The sequence below is a fragment of the Fusarium sambucinum genome, chromosome III, assembly GCF_050947815.1.
Source record: "Fusarium sambucinum isolate potato_lamoka chromosome III, whole genome shotgun sequence".
Classification (NCBI taxonomy): Eukaryota; Fungi; Ascomycota; class Sordariomycetes; order Hypocreales; family Nectriaceae; genus Fusarium; species Fusarium sambucinum.
The window spans coordinates 3,969,214-3,986,671 of NC_139292.1; the positions used below are offsets into that span (position 1 = coordinate 3,969,214).

General features: G+C 49.0%; 7 protein-coding genes across 7 annotated transcripts; 2 read left to right on the forward strand and 5 right to left on the reverse strand.

Annotated features, from left to right (window-relative positions):
- Window positions 1–342: 342 nt before the first annotated feature.
- FSST1_011490 (PLU-1-like protein-domain-containing protein) lies at window positions 343–5,931 on the reverse strand (the record flags this gene model as incomplete). The annotated part of the gene is made up of 6 exons (XM_083234628.1): window positions 343–1,510; window positions 1,560–4,219; window positions 4,266–4,357; window positions 4,514–5,326; window positions 5,383–5,431; window positions 5,515–5,931. 6 exons carry the CDS (start codon window positions 5,929–5,931, stop codon window positions 343–345), a joined length of 5,199 nt encoding a protein of 1,732 aa, XP_083081186.1.
- Window positions 5,932–7,987: 2,056 nt separating this feature from the next.
- Window positions 7,988–8,981, reverse strand: FSST1_011491 (endonuclease; the record flags this gene model as incomplete). The annotated part of the gene is made up of 2 exons (XM_083234629.1): window positions 7,988–8,696; window positions 8,746–8,981. 2 exons carry the CDS (start codon window positions 8,979–8,981, stop codon window positions 7,988–7,990), a joined length of 945 nt encoding a protein of 314 aa, XP_083081187.1.
- Window positions 8,982–9,226: 245 nt separating this feature from the next.
- Window positions 9,227–10,780, reverse strand: FSST1_011492 (SF3a splicing factor complex subunit PRP9; the record flags this gene model as incomplete). Its single annotated transcript, XM_083234630.1, has 2 exons — window positions 9,227–10,642; window positions 10,688–10,780. 2 exons carry the CDS (start codon window positions 10,778–10,780, stop codon window positions 9,227–9,229), a joined length of 1,509 nt encoding a protein of 502 aa, XP_083081188.1.
- Window positions 10,781–11,174: 394 nt separating this feature from the next.
- FSST1_011493 (ATP-dependent RNA helicase eIF4A) lies at window positions 11,175–12,481 on the forward strand (the record flags this gene model as incomplete). The annotated part of the gene is made up of 3 exons (XM_083234632.1): window positions 11,175–11,283; window positions 11,332–12,372; window positions 12,423–12,481. The coding sequence occupies 3 exons, from the start codon at window positions 11,175–11,177 to the stop codon at window positions 12,479–12,481; spliced, it is 1,209 nt and encodes a 402-aa protein (XP_083081189.1).
- A 1,409-nt stretch (window positions 12,482–13,890) lies between these two features.
- Window positions 13,891–15,480, forward strand: FSST1_011494 (amino acid/polyamine transporter I; the record flags this gene model as incomplete). Its single annotated transcript, XM_083234633.1, has 1 exon — window positions 13,891–15,480. One exon carries the CDS (start codon window positions 13,891–13,893, stop codon window positions 15,478–15,480), a length of 1,590 nt encoding a protein of 529 aa, XP_083081190.1.
- A 101-nt stretch (window positions 15,481–15,581) lies between these two features.
- Window positions 15,582–16,328, reverse strand: FSST1_011495 (ankyrin repeat-containing domain protein; the record flags this gene model as incomplete). The annotated part of the gene is made up of 2 exons (XM_083234634.1): window positions 15,582–15,751; window positions 16,190–16,328. 2 exons carry the CDS (start codon window positions 16,326–16,328, stop codon window positions 15,582–15,584), a joined length of 309 nt encoding a protein of 102 aa, XP_083081191.1.
- A 140-nt stretch (window positions 16,329–16,468) lies between these two features.
- Window positions 16,469–17,043, reverse strand: FSST1_011496 (uncharacterized protein; the record flags this gene model as incomplete). The annotated part of the gene is made up of 4 exons (XM_083234635.1): window positions 16,469–16,610; window positions 16,660–16,745; window positions 16,797–16,923; window positions 17,027–17,043. 4 exons carry the CDS (start codon window positions 17,041–17,043, stop codon window positions 16,469–16,471), a joined length of 372 nt encoding a protein of 123 aa, XP_083081192.1.
- Between the last annotated feature and the right edge of the window lie 415 nt (window positions 17,044–17,458).

Sequence of the window (17,458 nt, forward strand, 5' to 3'; positions counted from 1 at the left end):
GCGTTCATTAGCCATTGTCCCATTAGATACGTCCGGGCTCAACGCCCTGGAGAGAAAAAAAATCACTTTATCAGAATGTTTTGCAAGTAATTGACAGTTCATTATTCACATGCAGGCTAACTGACAAGGTATACAAAGTCGTACAACGACGACAAACTGACTCGAATCCTTAGCTAATGCTCCGCTGCCGCGCGCTCGTCTTATGCATCTTATGCATCAAGTATAGAAAGGGATTTTAGCTCACAAACACCTAATTGCATTGGCCTCCCATGACTCCATTCCTTCTGGTATTTTTTTTTGCCGAATGAGAACGCCCTGCACCTATATTAATCTCAAAGAAGCTCACGCCCCGTCGAGCAAAGCATCCATGCCGTTCCTCTCCTTCTCCAATGATGCTGCAGTCATTTCAACGTCTCCGTTGTCGTTTCTTTTGTCGTCTTCTTCATCTTGGTTTGTCATCTCCTTAAACATCTGGTCCACGTTGCCTTCGTCTTGCCTCATCATGTCCTCGTCTATTGGATTAGACAAGCGTCTGCCAGCGTCACTTATGGAACCGCGTCCACGACCCCAGACGTTGGGGCCCCAAAGTCTCTCGGCTTGCTTTCGGCCCAGCTCAGTTCTTGAAAGGATTTCTAAAGCCTTACTCTTTTCAGCATCCGTTTGGAAGCTGATGCCATCCTCTTGGCCTTGGAGAAGTCTCTCCTCCAAGGACATTGAGGAAACATCAGCAACCAACTGTGGTCCGCCGACTCCTAGTGGTCCAAGATGCAACCCGTTATCGAGGTTGATAGAGTTATCCCTGGTGCGACTCGAGGAATGAGACTCTCGGCGTTCAGCATGTCCAGAGCTAGAAGGGCTTCCAACCTCACCAGGTCGCGAGTAATATGACGACCCGCTGTACCCTCCAGCTCCTGTGGGTGGTGGTGGAAAGGCACCCGGTTGTGAACCTGCTGCTGCTGCCGCCGCCGCTTCTGCGTTGGCTGCTTTTCGACGTAAACTGTTAGCTTTCCCCTTGGCATGCTCTGGAAGGTCATCGGGGTTATCGACGCCATACTCGACAAGCATCTTCTGAAGCTTTGTCGGCCGAGGCTTCCGTGTGCTTCGGGACTGTTCTTGAATAGGCGGGGGTTCAGGGGCCACAGGAGACCACTTGTGGAGCTCTTGACGGAAGAAATTCGTCTCGTATGTCAACAAAACTTCAGCGCCTTCAATCTTGCGCAGGTAAAATCGCTGTGTCTCTACTTCGGCTTCCGTAGATAGCAGTGGACTGCAATAGCGAGCTATATGGCGTCGAAATGATTCTGCGTTGTCGATAATTTTCGTCAACACTTCTTCCTCCTCTGGTTGGAAAGGCAACGTTCTCATTTCATCTGAGAGCGCTAACAGATCCTCTAATTTAGGTCGGGATGCATCTCGAGGGATCTTCATGCGCCAGTCACAGATTGGACAAGTGTAGTTCTCATCCTCCTTGACCTTGCCACGAGCAATCTTGAGACACTTGTAGTGATACCTAGCAATGTTAGAGTTGTATTCCATCTGTCAACACCAGAACAACTTACCATTCATGGCATCTTTCGCATTCAATCATCATTCCGGCCTCGATTTTCCTGCAAATACAAAATACTTGCCTGGATCTACTGTCGTCCCATTTGCTCGTTCCAGGCTCGGGGCTGACTTCTCTTGAAACAGGCTCTCCGGGCATTCTTGGCGTGTCGTGCTCAATGTCAAAGCAATCCATGTTGCGTTCTAGGACATACTCCAAGTGACTCTTGAGAATGTGCAATGGTGCGTTGGATTTCCCGAAAAGTTTCTTGCCTTTGCGCATCCAATCTTCATGTCGTTTGCGCTCGTTCTCAAGATCAAGAGTACCATTCGGTTTCGAATTGAGCTCTTCCAGCTTCTTCTGGATCTCCACGACCTCAGTGTACTTGGGTCTCTGGCGAAAGTCGGGATCGCGACATCGTGTAGTTAAGTCAATGATCTGGCGGTGCGCCTCGCGCTGTTTGTGAAGAATTTGGTCGACAGCGCTCAATGTCTCCTGCGAAACAGGAAGTGCGTTTAACTGCACCTGCGCCGAGAGGGATTCCAGTTGTGGGTAGTGAACGAATTCTGCCACGATAAGCTCCTTGGCCTTTGTCTCCCATTGCTGGCCAGCAACCATTTGGTCACGGTAGAAGGTCAGGTGATCGTTATAAGGGGGAATCTCAAGCCGGTTGCCCTCTTCGATGAGATCTTGCACCTCCTTAAGGGTCATGTAAACTCCTCGGTTGTTGCGCGCTCGTTCATTCCAGCGAGATTGTTCTAACACTTTAGATAGCTGGTCGACTTCAGGAGTATCCACATTAAAGGTTCGCCCTTCTTCAAGAAGCTTCTCAATCATGTCTGCCGACAAGCTGGATGTGTTCTTCAAAGCCTGGGATGCGCTCATCTGGAACTGCTTGATTGCTTCAGAGCGCTCTTGAAGCTGGAGTATTTCGGGACAGTCGAACCCGATTCGTTCAGCTTCTTCTAGCAGTCGATAAATGTTGCTGACGTTCCTCGACTCTCTCTCCTTTTGGTCGTGTTCCGCGCTGCCGATGGATTTCCGCATGCTCGACTGCCAAGCCTTTTCGTTCTTGCGTCGATTCTGTTGCTTCCGAACGATGTAGTTTGTTGCCTCTTCCACCCAGTCGTTGCATCGATTGACAAAGTCTTGCAGAACTGATAGTGAAGGAAGATCGTGTGGAATGCGTTCGCCCTCGTGAAGAAGTGCACGCAGTGATTTGAGCGATGGCTTAGGCTCCTCTTCGAGTAGCTTCTCATATTTTTGTTCCCACAAATCAGGAGTTTGCGCCTTCTCCAACACCTTTTGGTGTATCATTTCCATGTCTTGCCTCTCCTTGCGAAAGAAGAGGACATGCTCGGCACCTCGGAAGCGCTCCTGCTCAGGCATGTCGCAGCATGCATGATATCCAGCATGCAATAAACAAAGAACCTTGCCTGACTGTATACACTTGAATCGTGACAGATATGAGAAGGCTTTGCAGTAACAGCAGCACTGTTCATCCTCATCTTGAAGATCCTCATTCTCGACCTTGATCTTCAAAGAGCATGATTCGTCACCTCCTGTACTTTCACATCGATGCGGGGCCGCTTCAACGTGCTTTGCGATGAAGTCTCCGCGTTGCTCAAGTTCTCGTTTATGTATACGCTCGAGAGCGGGCGCCAACCATTTCGCCGTTTGGATTGTAAGGCCAGTTGCGGTGCTTTCTGCAGCGGTCCACAATAGCTCATCATGAGAAAAGCATGGCTGTCTTCGGAACAGTTGCAATCGTTCCACGCCGGCAAGTCCATAAGGTTCCCAATCTTCAGGTGCGAAATTGACTGCTTCGTTGAAATTGAATCCATGGTTAAAACCAGCATGGTAAGCTTGTGGGAAAGTGACGACGAGCTGGCCAGCTCTTTGATCAAGAGCGTATACACGGACGCCTGCTTTCTTCAATTGCTCGGGAGTCAATAGTGTTACCAACTGGAAGAGGAGATCCGGCTGAGTCTCAAAGAGCTCTGGCACAGCCTCCTTCATAGCCGTTTCGAACTTCTCAGCGTCCTCACCCGGTATACCGTACCATGTTTTGGTGGCACCAAGGTGTTGGTAATTGGCAGAGTAGGCGTAATGATCCTCGTTATGCCAACAGAACGTCGAAAATATCATGCCCACATAAACCCACGGAACTGTCATGCCGGAAATGTCTGATTTGATGTGTTTAAACAAACTCTCTCCGTGGAATGGAAGAACATTTAGGTTCCAGGGATCAGTTGCATATGGGTTGCTGGGATCTCTTTCTGCAGTTGGGAATCCTGAACCATGAGTCGTACAATGGATATCGGCTCCGTATTCGACCTCTACGGTTTCCTCGAGGTCAGCAACCAGTCGCCAGAATTCCGTCTCCACGTCTTCTTCGGTAACAGGTCGGTGACAATTTAGCTCATGATCGAAAGGCATCTTCTTCTCAAAGTAACCCTGCTTAAAGTCGTTTGCTTTTTGTTGAAATTGCTTGAGCGAGTACAAACCGCCCTCCTCAAAACCGAACTGGCCGTCTCCAACAAGACATCTTGCACAGTTCCATTCGCTATCGGGCTTTCGCTTCAAAGGTGGATCGAGACATCCTGGATGATAGGCATGGTCGCAAGATTCGCAAAGCAGTAGAACGTTGTCATTTCTCCCACAAGTTTCGCATTTCTAGAAACGTCAGCTACATTACATTGAACAATGGTATTCAACTTACTTCTCCTGGTGGTAGTGGCTCTTCTCGTGGAATTCTTGGCACTGAAGGACGGAATGGCGTCATGTGCGATCCAGCCACAGTGGGGACGGCATCTGTCGATGTTAGTCTGGGAGTCATAGAACCAATGAAAAACGCGGTCGGTCATTGCAGTTAAAATCCCTGCGCTTGGTCGCCAACGTCAAGACGCAGCATGTATGCGACAATGGGAATTGACGCCAAGAGAATATAATACAGTTGTACCAACTTACCTTTCTTGAGTCGCTTACTGCGACGGCTGCTAGCCGCCTCAGAATCGTCCAGGTCATTGTCCTTCTTGGCTGAGTCGGAGGACTCTTCACCACTAAGCTGACGCTTTAACGCTGTAGCCTTTAAGCTTGATGCCCGGTTGTCTGGGGTGTTCTTTGCGGACGGAGTGGGGCTTTCAAATCGCTTGGGATCAGGTGTGAAGCTTTTAGGCTCACTAGTTGCGCTGCGATTTACACTTGTGAAGCCAGAATTCACCGCGGTAAATCCGGAGTTGACAGCAGTGAATCCACCAGACGTAGGCGCTGGTGGTAGAGGTGGTGCATCAGCCATGGGAGCGTCGCGATCTGTTTCGGTCTTTACTCCACCAAGGGTTGCCTGTAAAGCGTCGGAGGCATTACGCGCTGGTGAATCACCTCGGAGGCTTACAGGAGTATTGATATTGGACCGTCTGACCGGGGTCTGCCCAGGGCTCGGGGTCAATGGTCCACCATATTCCTGCTCCAGCTGTTGATGAACACCAGGTTTCGCCAGCCGGAGGTACTCCTCGTACGGACATAACCATCGCTGGTAAGAATTTTTCAAGGACGTTGACAGTGACGACATGATCTTGCCACTGTATCCCAAATCACGGCCGATTTCTGCCCATTTCTTGTGCTTGCAAACTTTCTCAAAGCCACCTCGTGACTCAACCGCTTTCTTTAACCTATAAAGATCAAGTGGTTTCTTGTCAACGTATGGTAAGCGATGAAGATTCGTGCCATGTTGCTTGTGGAATTTTGAGAGGCCATCGAGATAGGTGAGATTAGCACGTGTACCTGCGACATGTTAGCCAAAGTCCAAACGATGTGGTCAGAAAGGGTGAAACACGTACTCCCTTCCACGGAGTTCAGCTCTTGTTTTCGAGTCCTAAAATGGAATTTCTACATAATTAGCACGAGCCAAAACATGAGCCATCTTGTATATATAGCCTCAAAACGCGCTATAATGCGCCAGATTGTCGTACCTCGGTATCGATTGCAAACTCTGGGTTCCAAGAATCGGGGGGAATAATCTTGCATATGCCAAACTTCTTCGCTTCGGGTGTGATTTTCCGTAGATACTCGAAAGGGTCTCGCCAGTCTTCTTCGGTTGGTCGATACGTAGGTGCCTCTTGAAGACCATGTGGGCGACTCTCCTTGACCTTTTCTCTGACTGCGGTAGGTTGTCCACGACGTTCAACAGAAGTCAGGTCCAAGGCAGTACTTGAAAGAGAGCTAAGAGGAGTCTGTGGATTGTTCGGGTGGTATCCGTTGGAGTTGACTTTCGGCTTGGGTTTCGACGAGAGGCCAGCGGTAGTGGCACTGGGTGAGCTTCGCGAACTTCCGTTTGTGCTATGAGTGCCCGAGGGGGCGACGGCGCCGACAGTTGGTACTGAAACCATGGTGAACGCGAATGATGATGAACAGATTGACGAGTAGCAAACGACTAATAGAGAAACGTATTGGGGTATCGATCGAGCGTTACGGTTACGCGGCGTGCATCGACTTCATACTCGGGCAGTCCGTTCGTTAATGAAATATCAGCATCGCAGGCAAGAAGTCTCAATCGCGACGAGAAGCAGCTTGCATGTACTGGTGAAGCAGCTGAGAGGCGTGAGATCGGAGTCGTCTTTCAAGCCTGCAGTGGAAGGTTAATGTCTAGTTTATATATAGTAGTTATCATGTTACAAGGGAGTACAAGAGACCATGACCAACTAACATCAAGAACAAAATACATACTCACAACGAAAAGGTCAATATAAAAACACCAAAGATGCGAATGACACGGTCGATATTGTGCGTGTCAAAGCTAGAGTGATGGCACTGGATTTTACTTGTGGTAGGTTGAAAGAACGAGCAATCTAGCTTCAAGCGTGATTGTCGATGTTGTATGAAAGAGCCAAAAGTGAGGAAGGAGCGGAGGGTGAAGAGTGGGTGTGAGTGGGAACGAAGATGGGAAGGTGGGAATGGGTCGAGGGAATCCTAAAGGTAACTTTAGATCTTGGAGGCGCGTGCGAGCGACCAGTTCAGTATTCAGCGCCCATGTTAGCTTCGGCAGGTACCTTTGCACACAAAGGGAAAGAGAAAGAACAAGGACGGGGTGTGGAAGGGAAGGGTGCGGCAGGAGGTACAGGCCTAGGTCCCTGGGGGTACCTCCGTTTAGCACGCGCATGGCGCCAGGTACAAAGTATCCGCCGCCCTCGCTCATTTACATACAGTACGGAGGAAGGACCGGTGGGTTCGGGCCAACAAATACAAATCGCAGAAACATTAATGGGCAGCAGCAACGAATTTCTACGCCTTTATTGACTGCTTTATTTCTTTCTCAATTTTAACAATTCACGCCATTCTTTTCAAGACCACCGAACCATTGTTGGTAGTTACAGCGCTGAGAAACGCCGTCCTGATACAAGGACCCGAAAACTCATGTGGCGGACCCACTAGAGACGACATCCGGCCGGTGCCCCCTCTACCGAGAACCACATCGTCAACGTCCACAAAAGCAACATGTCGGGCACAAAAGATGAGAATATGAGCTCAATCGGCGAAATATGTTATTCTTTTGAAGGGGTCTGGGAAACGACTATCATTGCGAAATATTACAGTTCAGAGCCTTGTTCTTGTCTCCACACAGGCTATGCGACGATGGGTGAAGCGAGCCGTCAGGGAGGATGCCTACAGCCTTGTGAGGCGCGTTATTACCACGATAACTGAATCATACTGTCGCAATTTGACAAGTTCAGCAACAAACAATCGTATTAAATTGAGCATCGCAGTCTTACAACAAAAACATCAAGGGTTTTGGGCCACGTCGTCATGGAGAAGAAGAGGATAATGTATCCGAATGCGGCAGACGATGGTGACATTGGAGAACAGTCACGCGCTGACTGGCATCATTTCCTTGTTCACCGTGTGGCTGCTCAATGGCATGGCCCCTAAAAGTCTGACGGGCCACAAGCTGGGCTTCAAAAGAAAGGAAAAAAGGCGGGCCCAGAAAAAAAACCGAATCCAATCTGATATCCAACTCTCAGTGAACAGGGGGTGATTCATAATCGCCCGCTAACGAGCCAATCATGATGAGATGACGTTCAGCGCAAACGCTGGGGTCTTCCCGGTCAGCAAGTCAACTTGCGTGGGGAACCGGGGGTAGAATAGGCAAGCGACAGGTTAGAATGCACTCCATACGATGAGGTTGGTTTTGGCTTCATTTACACCACGGATTTGATGGCTTAACTTTGGCTCATGGTTCAAACTTACGGCACGGGAATCGTGAAGTGTACATTGTATCGATCTTTATATTGTATCACAAACAAATTGTTATTGGTACAGTCAACATGAGAGGTCACCTGCACATAGATAATGAAAATACCAAGCCTGACAGCTATGATTTATTATGTCACCTAAAACAAGAGCGGGTATCAACCAACGCCAAAATAAACCCAATCTCCCAACCGATACTCAAATGTCCTCCTGAGCCTCAGCTTCAGCTGCTATAGCTTTCTTCGTACGCCGTGGCTTCTTGAGCAGTTTCGTTACCTCTTTCGGTCCTCGTATACGAAGTGTCAACTCCTTCATCATATCAATCCAATTAATATTGCCGTCACAGCTCGGACACCTGCAGGACAGCGGTACCACAACACCCTCATCTTCGCCTTGCAGGGCATATTTCCCCCAGCATTCCAAATGACCCATGGCCTCGCATCCTTGGTGAGGACATATCGGGTAAAGTCCGCTTCTTGACTGTAGCGTCTCGTGGCAATGCACACAATCTCCTTCGCGTTCAAATGAAACGATGCTATGCGCCTTCTCGACATATGGTTTTAGAGGTGCGTAGTTGAGAGGCAGCGCGTGAATACCCCATGGTTCCGCTGAATCCCCTTTTGGTTTGTAATCCGTCTCAATCCTGAGACCTTCTCGAGGTTTTGCGTCTTTAGATACAAGCCAGGTATCCCACTTCTTCTTGATTTCTTCTGCAAAGAAGTGTAGGGTAAGTGGCCATCGTGCAAAAGTCGGCACTCCAGTGAGTAGATGGAGGTTAGACACAATAGATATGGCACTATGAATGGGCCTTTTTGACTTCCTTTGTCCCTTTTTTCTAGGTGCTCGTATTGTGATTCGTTCATCTGATGGAATACTCGACGTTAAATGAGGATTCGTCAAAGCCCATCTGTAACAGTTAGCGTTTAAACTTTACTCCATAACAGATTTGAACCCACTCGAACTTCAGAGCTGCGATGGAGCTCGGGAATCCCGATACCGCAATTACCACTTCCCATGGTCGTAACTTGTCTTTTGCCGTTCTCACAGCACCCCCGGTAGCGACACCATTGTGTTGCTTTAAGCGCCTGGGAGGTGCAGGCGTAGAACCTATGTAAAATGAGGCATGGCGAATTGAAGAGCGGAGGACGTACACCGTGTACAAGGCTGGGATAGGTCCTGGGAGTTGTGACATGGCGGCGATGAATGATAAAACTTTGACGATGTTTACTTGGTGTGAGCGTGAGTTGGAGGGGCGATGTGATGTCATGACTAATCAAGTCATCCCTAGTACCCCTTTACAAGACTTGGTAGTCGTGCAACGTTTGAGTCAGACTATTCAAGAATTCGATTGTATCATTTAGTATTACGTCTGTATATCCTTTTGTGAGACATAAATATCCCCAACAACGTTCCCTGCGCCGTATAGTACATATCCATCTACAACAAACCCTGCTTCTGCAAGTCGTAGTAGACCTTCTCAGGCATGACATTGCCCTCCCCATCCTCCATCTGCACCACGCTTCCCTCGTCGACTGTAGTTCTTTTCTTCTCCTTCTGAATCTTATCCCACAGCTGCAGCGCTTCAGCAATGCCAGTGATATCCCTGAACAGCGTTGTGTTGGTGATGCCGAGACACTTGAGACCGTAAATGTGTCGCGCTTCGTTAAAGTGCTTGTCAAATGCACGTCGGCCCATGTAAACAAAGTTTCCGCAAATCTCGCAGGGAAACTCGACACCCAGACCGTGAAGGCGGTATAGCCAAAAGGGGATAGGCTTGCCGTCCCAGGCAAGAGGCAGCTTGAGGGGGTTGTAGATGCGCTCCTCGCCATCCTCATCATCGCCCTCGCCCTCTTCTTGTGGCTCCTGAGGTGCATCTTCAGAATTGAAATAGTTTTCGAGCTCCTGCGCGCGCTCTCTCTCCGTCATGCCTTGCTTGCGCTCCACGTTAACTCTAGTATCGCTTCGCTCGGTGCTCATTGCGCTGGCAAGTCGCTTCACTCTGTGCTCTCGCTCTGCCACTGCGCGCTCTTTTAGTCGCGTTGCCGAGCTTCCGTTTACAGCGTCATTGGTGGGGGCTGAGTCTTGCTCTTCACGCTGTTTCCTCTGCTCTACCGCCTTGATATGTTTTCGTCCCGTAAGATGGTTCTTGTAGACATTCTCGTTCTTGAATTCCTTCTGACAGTCATCGCACCATACCGCATCCGCCGTGCTGGCCTCCTTGGCGGTACCGTTTGTCGAAGACACATTCTTCTCCCAGCCCTGGATCTCGTCCTTCTCCCATGCTGTCTCAAACTCTTCGTCAAAAGAAGCGAGAACCTTGTCCACATTTTCCAGAGGTCGTGTTCGTCGCATGAAGCTCTCGAGGTAATCTGCTAGCTGACCGACATACTTGAAGTATTGATCTGTTAACTTGTTTGTTCTCGTGACACCGCCATGTGCTGGAGAAAAGCTGTCAAAAGTCTCGAGATATTGCAGATATGTGAGTCGTCTGACATTGGGAAGGTTGAGGTAGGCTTCGTGAGAGGTCGTCAAGTCGAAGAATCGTCCGTAAGCTTCCTCTCCAGAGAACAGAGAGTCCACGATTGAAGGCATCGGCTCTCCATCAGATCTCTTGACCTTGTATCGCTGCTCCGAGTTTTCTGCTTGCTCATGGGGATATCTCTCGTGATGCTCGCGAACGTCTTTGAGCTGCTTGTAGAACTCTGCGAATGGGTCGCCTGTACCGATCTGCTGAATCTCTTGTGCTCGAACTCCGTTTTCGTCCTTGTAGATGCCGACAAGGTTGCTTGACTGGACTTGAATCTGATCTAGTAGTTGGGAAATCTCATGGTCTCTGTTGAGGCGATCACGGATCTGAAGGGTTAGCGGGCGAATTATCAGGGAATTGAAGCTGCTCACATGTCTGGGTTCGTCGCGAATGCGATCAGCGATACCTTGCTCAAGACGCTCTAGATCCTCATGGATGTATCGCTGCTCTTCGAGGACGAGCATTTCGGCGGGTCTGGCGGTACAAAAACTCTCAAAATGTCGATAAAAGTGCTATGGCGACCCTCAATCGATGAATGAGTGAATGTCAAGATGAGCCTGATGCTTTAAAAATTGCGGAGCTTCGTCGCGAGTTCAGTGGCGTTCAGGCGCGCTTCAACGTAGAAAAGTTGACTAGAGTTTGACGAAAGACGAAATAAGTTAGTCAGCTCATTCTGCCTCTAAATGGGAGCTCTACTTTTTCTTTCTGGCACCCCCAGACTGATCACCCCGAAGTATACCCGGCGCTGCGCGTTACGTCTTTGCTCCAACTAAAAGTTACACCCCAAAACTTTGACTTTACTTCGTCGTGAGGTGCTGTTCTTCATTTTGCCCAATAACCACAATTAAAAACGAAATCATGGCTGAAAGCGCAGGAGGAATTGATCGCAAGGCCGATGAGAGGATGGAGTTCTCAACCTCCAAGGAGGTTACGGTCCACCCTACCTTCGAGTCTATGTCACTGAAGGGTCCGTCGCAAGCTTGTGATTGATGATGATCGAGCTAACAATATCCAGAGAACCTCCTTCGCGGCATCTACGCTTACGGATACGAATCCCCTTCTGCTGTTCAATCCCGTGCCATCGTCCAGGTCTGCAAGGGCCGTGACACCATCGCCCAGGCTCAATCCGGTACAGGAAAGACCGCTACCTTTTCTATCAGTATGCTGCAGGTCATCGACACCGCGGTGCGCGAGACACAGGCCCTAGTTTTGTCACCCACACGAGAACTGGCGACTCAGATCCAGTCCGTCGTCATGGCGCTGGGTGACTACATGAACGTCCAATGCCACGCTTGTATTGGAGGTACAAACGTTGGTGAAGATATCCGCAAGCTCGACTACGGCCAGCACATTGTCTCTGGCACCCCAGGCCGTGTGGCAGACATGATTCGACGACGACACTTGCGCACTAGGCATATCAAGATGCTGGTTCTCGATGAAGCTGACGAGCTCCTCAACAAGGGATTCCGTGAGCAGATCTACGATGTCTACCGGTACCTCCCTCCTGCCACACAAGTCGTGGTCGTCAGTGCCACCCTGCCTTACGATGTCCTCGACATGACGACCAAGTTCATGACCGATCCTGTTCGCATTCTCGTCAAACGTGACGAATTGACCCTCGAAGGTCTCAAGCAGTACTTCATCGCCGTCGAGAAGGAGGACTGGAAGTTTGATACCCTATGCGATCTCTACGACACCCTCACTATCACGCAAGCCGTCATCTTCTGCAACACACGCCGCAAGGTTGACTGGCTCACCGACAAGATGCGCGAAGCCAACTTTACCGTCAGCAGCATGCACGGCGATATGCCCCAAAAGGAGCGAGACAGCATTATGCAGGACTTCCGTCAGGGCAACAGCCGAGTTCTCATCTCGACCGATGTGTGGGCCCGTGGTATCGACGTTCAGCAGGTCAGTCTGGTAATCAACTATGACCTGCCAAGTAACCGCGAGAACTACATCCACCGCATTGGTCGTAGTGGGCGATTCGGTCGCAAGGGTGTTGCTATCAACTTCGTTACTACCGAAGACGTGCGCATCTTGAGAGACATTGAATGTGAGTGCCCTTGATTTGATGTCCGCTGGAACCAACACTGACCTTTTTAGTGTACTACTCTACCCAGATTGATGAGATGCCCATGAACGTTGCCGATCTTATCGCTTAAGCCAAAAGTTGGGGAACTGTAATATCATCGCTATGAAACAGGGACGCCGCGTCGAGAGGACGTGGTAGAAGTGGAGGAAGGGGGCTGTGTGCCGAATTCAGTGAGTTCTTGACTTGCTCATCTCTTGTCACAGCTGACTGACTCGAATGTAGACTGCACGAGGAAAAGATTGCCAAAAGAAAACAGGGGGGGATTACTTTGACCCTGAACAAAGGGCTTCTCGGGATTAGCAAACAGTTTGAGAATACTTAATGCAAAAAGCATGTTCAGCTTAAGGCTCAATAAATTGACAATGTTATTCGTCACGTCGGCAGCCATTTCGTCTCATAAGCGTCCATCGTCAAGTCTTTGCCTACCTGCTCGAACAACTCATAGCAAACGCACTATTGGGCTGACCGTACTTCTTATCTACTGTCGCCCCAACTTTCCCAATTCGTCCAAGCACCATCTTGAAGTTTATGGATATGTGGATGCGACACACATACCCCTGCAACTCAGATCAACCACCAAGGCCCAATTTTAACGACCCGAGAGTGTCATTGCGATGAGGAACCAAGAATTTATTACGTGATGAATTGCTTCCTTTTGATCTACCTGAGATCTTCCCCATGGGGTATGCAAATTGCAACTTGGCCACGATACTTCTCAACTGTTTATCAGTGTCCTGTGTCGCCTACTACTGTGGCAGGTCTGGCAACTACATTGTCAAAGTCTCGGTTGAATTCGATATTCTCAGACTAACTAGGCAAAGTTATGATTGGTCTCAGCTACAGCCCGCTGTTTGACCCTCTCATTCCACTATGATGGTTACACGATAAGTTCTTATGCATCTATATCTTTTCTCCGATACATCGCATCCTTTACTCAACGTTTTACCTAAACCCGGTCATAAGATTCATACCCGGCCCGTGTACGAAAAGACGCGGACTCACATATGCACGATATGCCATACCATCCATCATCCTTATCAAACATCCGTAATTCTGCATAGCCAGAACCTGGAACTGATAACAAACCCTCTCCACTAGCTTAGACCTTCTACCCCAAGGATGCCTGTCCTATGCTGTAGATGGAAATCTCCAACCGCCACACTATACTGCATGCGGCAAATACTTTGCACACTTAAGCATTGCGGCCAACTAGTGCACGGATGTGGTCAACAGAAATCGGTCCCATGTAACGGCGAATATCTGGGGTAAAAGATAAGTTTGAGTACGTATTAGTGATGGGACTCAGGGATATAAAGTGCCCGACATCCCTACTCAACAGGAGCATACTGCCATACCCAACCCGAATCGAATCACCTTGAGATACGCTACATTCTATTCTATCTTGATTGACTGCCAGAGAATGCCCACAACCTCCTCCCTTTACAACCACCCGACCATCGACTCAAGCTCTGGCGTACCATGGAGAAAGCGACACAAATGAATCAAGCCGAGCGCGACGCCCTCGACCTGGCCGCTCTCGGTCATGAACAAGTCCTCTCTCGCAAGTTCAGCATGCTGAGCATGCTATCCCTCGCCTTCTGTATCCTAGGTACATGGGCTGTATGCGCACAGAGTCTCGCGACAGGTATCCAGAATGGCGGACCCGTGACTTGCCTATGGGGTCTTGTCCTGGTTTGTCTCTGTAACCTCGCCATCGCCATGTCGCTTGGTGAAATGTGCTCTGCTATGCCGACGGCGCTGGGACAGGCGTTCTGGACTGCGAAATTATGGAGGACTGCGACGGGGAGATTTATGAGTTACATGACAGCTTTCATCAGCACCTTTGGATGGTGGTGTCTTTCTGCTTCGCAGATTGCTTTCATGGCAGAGTTTGTTTTGTCGATGAAACTCATGTTCGACCCCGAGTGGACAGGAGGCAGCAAAGGCTGGGTATTGTTCCTCGTGTATACTGGAATTAATATCCTGTTTACATTTGTCAACTATGTCGGCTGCCGCTCCGAGAAGTTCCTACCATACTTCAACAATTTCGTCGCTGTTGGCTTCGTCGGCCTCTTCGCCACATTCTGTCTCGTCCTACCTATCCTCGTTGGAACGAAATCAGACCTCGATTACCAACCGGCTAGATTCGTCTTTGGGTCATGGATCAACCAGACAGGATGGTCAGATGGCGTCGTTTGGTTCCTTGGACTTGTACAGGCTGCTTATGGCTTGACAGCCTATGACTCTGTCATCCATATGGTGGAAGAGATCCCAGCTCCTCGGCGAAATGGACCTCGAACAATGGTGATGGCTATTGTTATGGGTGCTATCTCGGGCTTCATTTTCCTGGTTGCTACCCTGTTCTGCATCCAGGATCTCGACACCACTCTGAATCCTCCCTCTGGCTTCCCATTCATTGAAGTAGTCCAGAACATTGTGGGACTCAAAGGAGCAGCTGCGTTGGTCGCTTTATTCATCTTCAACGGTTTTGGTCAGGGTATCTCGATCATGACATCGTCCTCAAGACTTACCTGGAGTTTTGCCCGTGATGGAGGTCTTCCATTTGGAGATTATTTCTCTTACGTTGACCCGTACTGGGAGGTCCCTGCTCGCTCATTGATCCTCCAAGGAGTAGTCATCAATCTTGTCGGACTCTTGTACCTCTTCTCTAGCACCACGCTCGATGCTATTTTGAGTGTTAGCACTATCGCACTCACGATCTCTTACGCAATTCCTATCGCTGTCTTGATGATTGTCGGTCGAGACAAGCTGCCTTCAGGAGGAGAGTTTGGACTGGGCAGATTTGGACCAGCATTAAACACAGTTTCCATCATTTATACAGTCATTACGACTGTATTCTTCTTCTTTCCTGGTTCACCGAACCCAGCTATTGCGGATATGAACTTTGCCATCGCTGTGTTTGGAATTTTGCTTATCATCTCATTGGGGTTCTGGTTTGTCAAGGGAAGCAAGTCTTTTTTGAGGATTGAAGATGTCTCCGATGATATCCTCTATGGTCAAGGGGAGGACGAACAGTCAAGGGCGATTGATGTACCAGAGAAGCAATGAACATATATAGCTATATAGGTTGGAAAGAATTTAATGATCAAGTTCCAAGATGCTGAGCGCATGCTCACAAGCCTATTGCCTCTTTTACAACCTGGCTTTATCTAGAAGAACTCCTCCATTTCTGGATCTGTAATGGTTTCGCCTCTCACAACAGCCGCTCGGCCAATCTTCTCGTTTGTCTCGTCATCTTCGTCCTTCAGTACATCTCGCAGGTAATCCCAGCCACCGTCAATTACATATCCTTTAAGCCCTCTGTACCAACCCGCAAGGTCTGTCTGGTTGCATCTGAATTTCCTCTCGATGAGTTGATTTATTGTTTCGGTTGCAGCAGATTTTGCTTCTCAATGTAGTTGAGGATCATGTTAACATTAGAAGAAAGAGCCGCAGCGTGGAGGATGTCACAATTTTCTGTGCTTATGGCTGTCAGCGATGCACCTGCGCCAACTAGGCTACGTAGTGTCAGTATGTTATTGTATAGTACAGCTGACATGGCTGGAGTGTAGCCAAAAGCATCCTTTTCTTCAAGATCTACCCCGTGTATCAGTAGAGCCTGAAATATCTCATTGGCGGCGTCTTGGCCTTTGATGCGACGGGAGAAAGTGTGCAGAATAGGTCTGCCATAGCACTTACCCGTCGCTCCAGCCTCAAGTAACATGCGGACAATTACTAAGCCTTTTTTCTATGGCATGATGCAGCGCACTGAGCCCACCAGCCATGTGGTTCAGATTCATTCGACACTCTTCAGACTCTAAGAGTCTTGCTGTCTGTCTCTCGTAGCCATAAAATGCAGATTGCATAAGAGGAGTGAGTCCACGGCAACAGTGCTGGTTGATGTTGGATCTGGCCATGATCAAGAGGTCAAGTACCTCCAAGTTTCCCTCGAGCACTGCATAGTGTATCGGAGGGTAACCAAACCCGTCCAACTCATCGATGGCCCATGGTTGCTCTCGTAACGCCTCCAGCATTCCCTCTCGTGTTACTTCCGGGTTCATGGCCTCCATATGGATATCACTTCTGGAAATCTCATCCCAACCAGCGATATAGGATGACACTCTTTCCAGTATAAGCCCCATAGCTTCATGTTGCGGCTCAGATTCATCATACCTCTCCTAAGGCCGTAGCCGATAGCTCTATCGAATGTCAACAGTATTCGTCAGGTTTATTGTTAGACAGACAAACCTCGGTAACCCTTGATGAGGTAATAGGTTCTCCCATAATTCTAGCAGGACTCTGACGGCCTCCCAACCACGGTGGTGTATTACGAACTTTCACTGTGTCAGTTTAGTTATATACCGAGCAGTTTGAAGTTTACGTACACCCAATAGAGGCCGGCTATATTTATCGATGTCGTCAGGAAAATATTTGTTGCCCTCGCGAATGTGCTTTTGTAGTACCGAAGGATGCATTATCATAGCGTAAAGGTCGTGGCTAAATTGGAGCACCCTGTAGGGACGTAATGACAAACTCAACCTTGGGTCTTGACACACCTCGACTGACACAACTCCAGCCCAGAGCCACGTTGGAAGTTGATACTCAACTCTGATACCTGGGTTCGGCGCACATCTGGCTTTGCAAGTATTACCTAAGAATTCATATCTGACAAGCCAGGATCCCAGCAGATGTTTCGCCCACGCGCCACTGTTATACTCTCGTTTGTTGCGATGGCAGCGGCATTGACAGCTAAGGCTGCACATGCGAGGGCTCCGAGACTGGATCGTTGTTACATTCGCGAAACTCTCCTCTTTCCTAGTAATGGTAGTGAGCGACATGCTCTAGCCGTCAGTCTCTGTCCTAGATATGTTCGTTGAAGGGATCGCGTCACGGTTTTTTGCTCCTTGATCATGCAGCTGTCGGGTTACCACTGAGCTCAAAGAAGCTGTGTTGAAAGTTTCAGGTAGGGTGGGTAGTGTTTGGCTGATATGCCGAGATTGGTGCGTGTAGTATGTTAACTGTTGCGTCACACGATGAAAGAAACTGT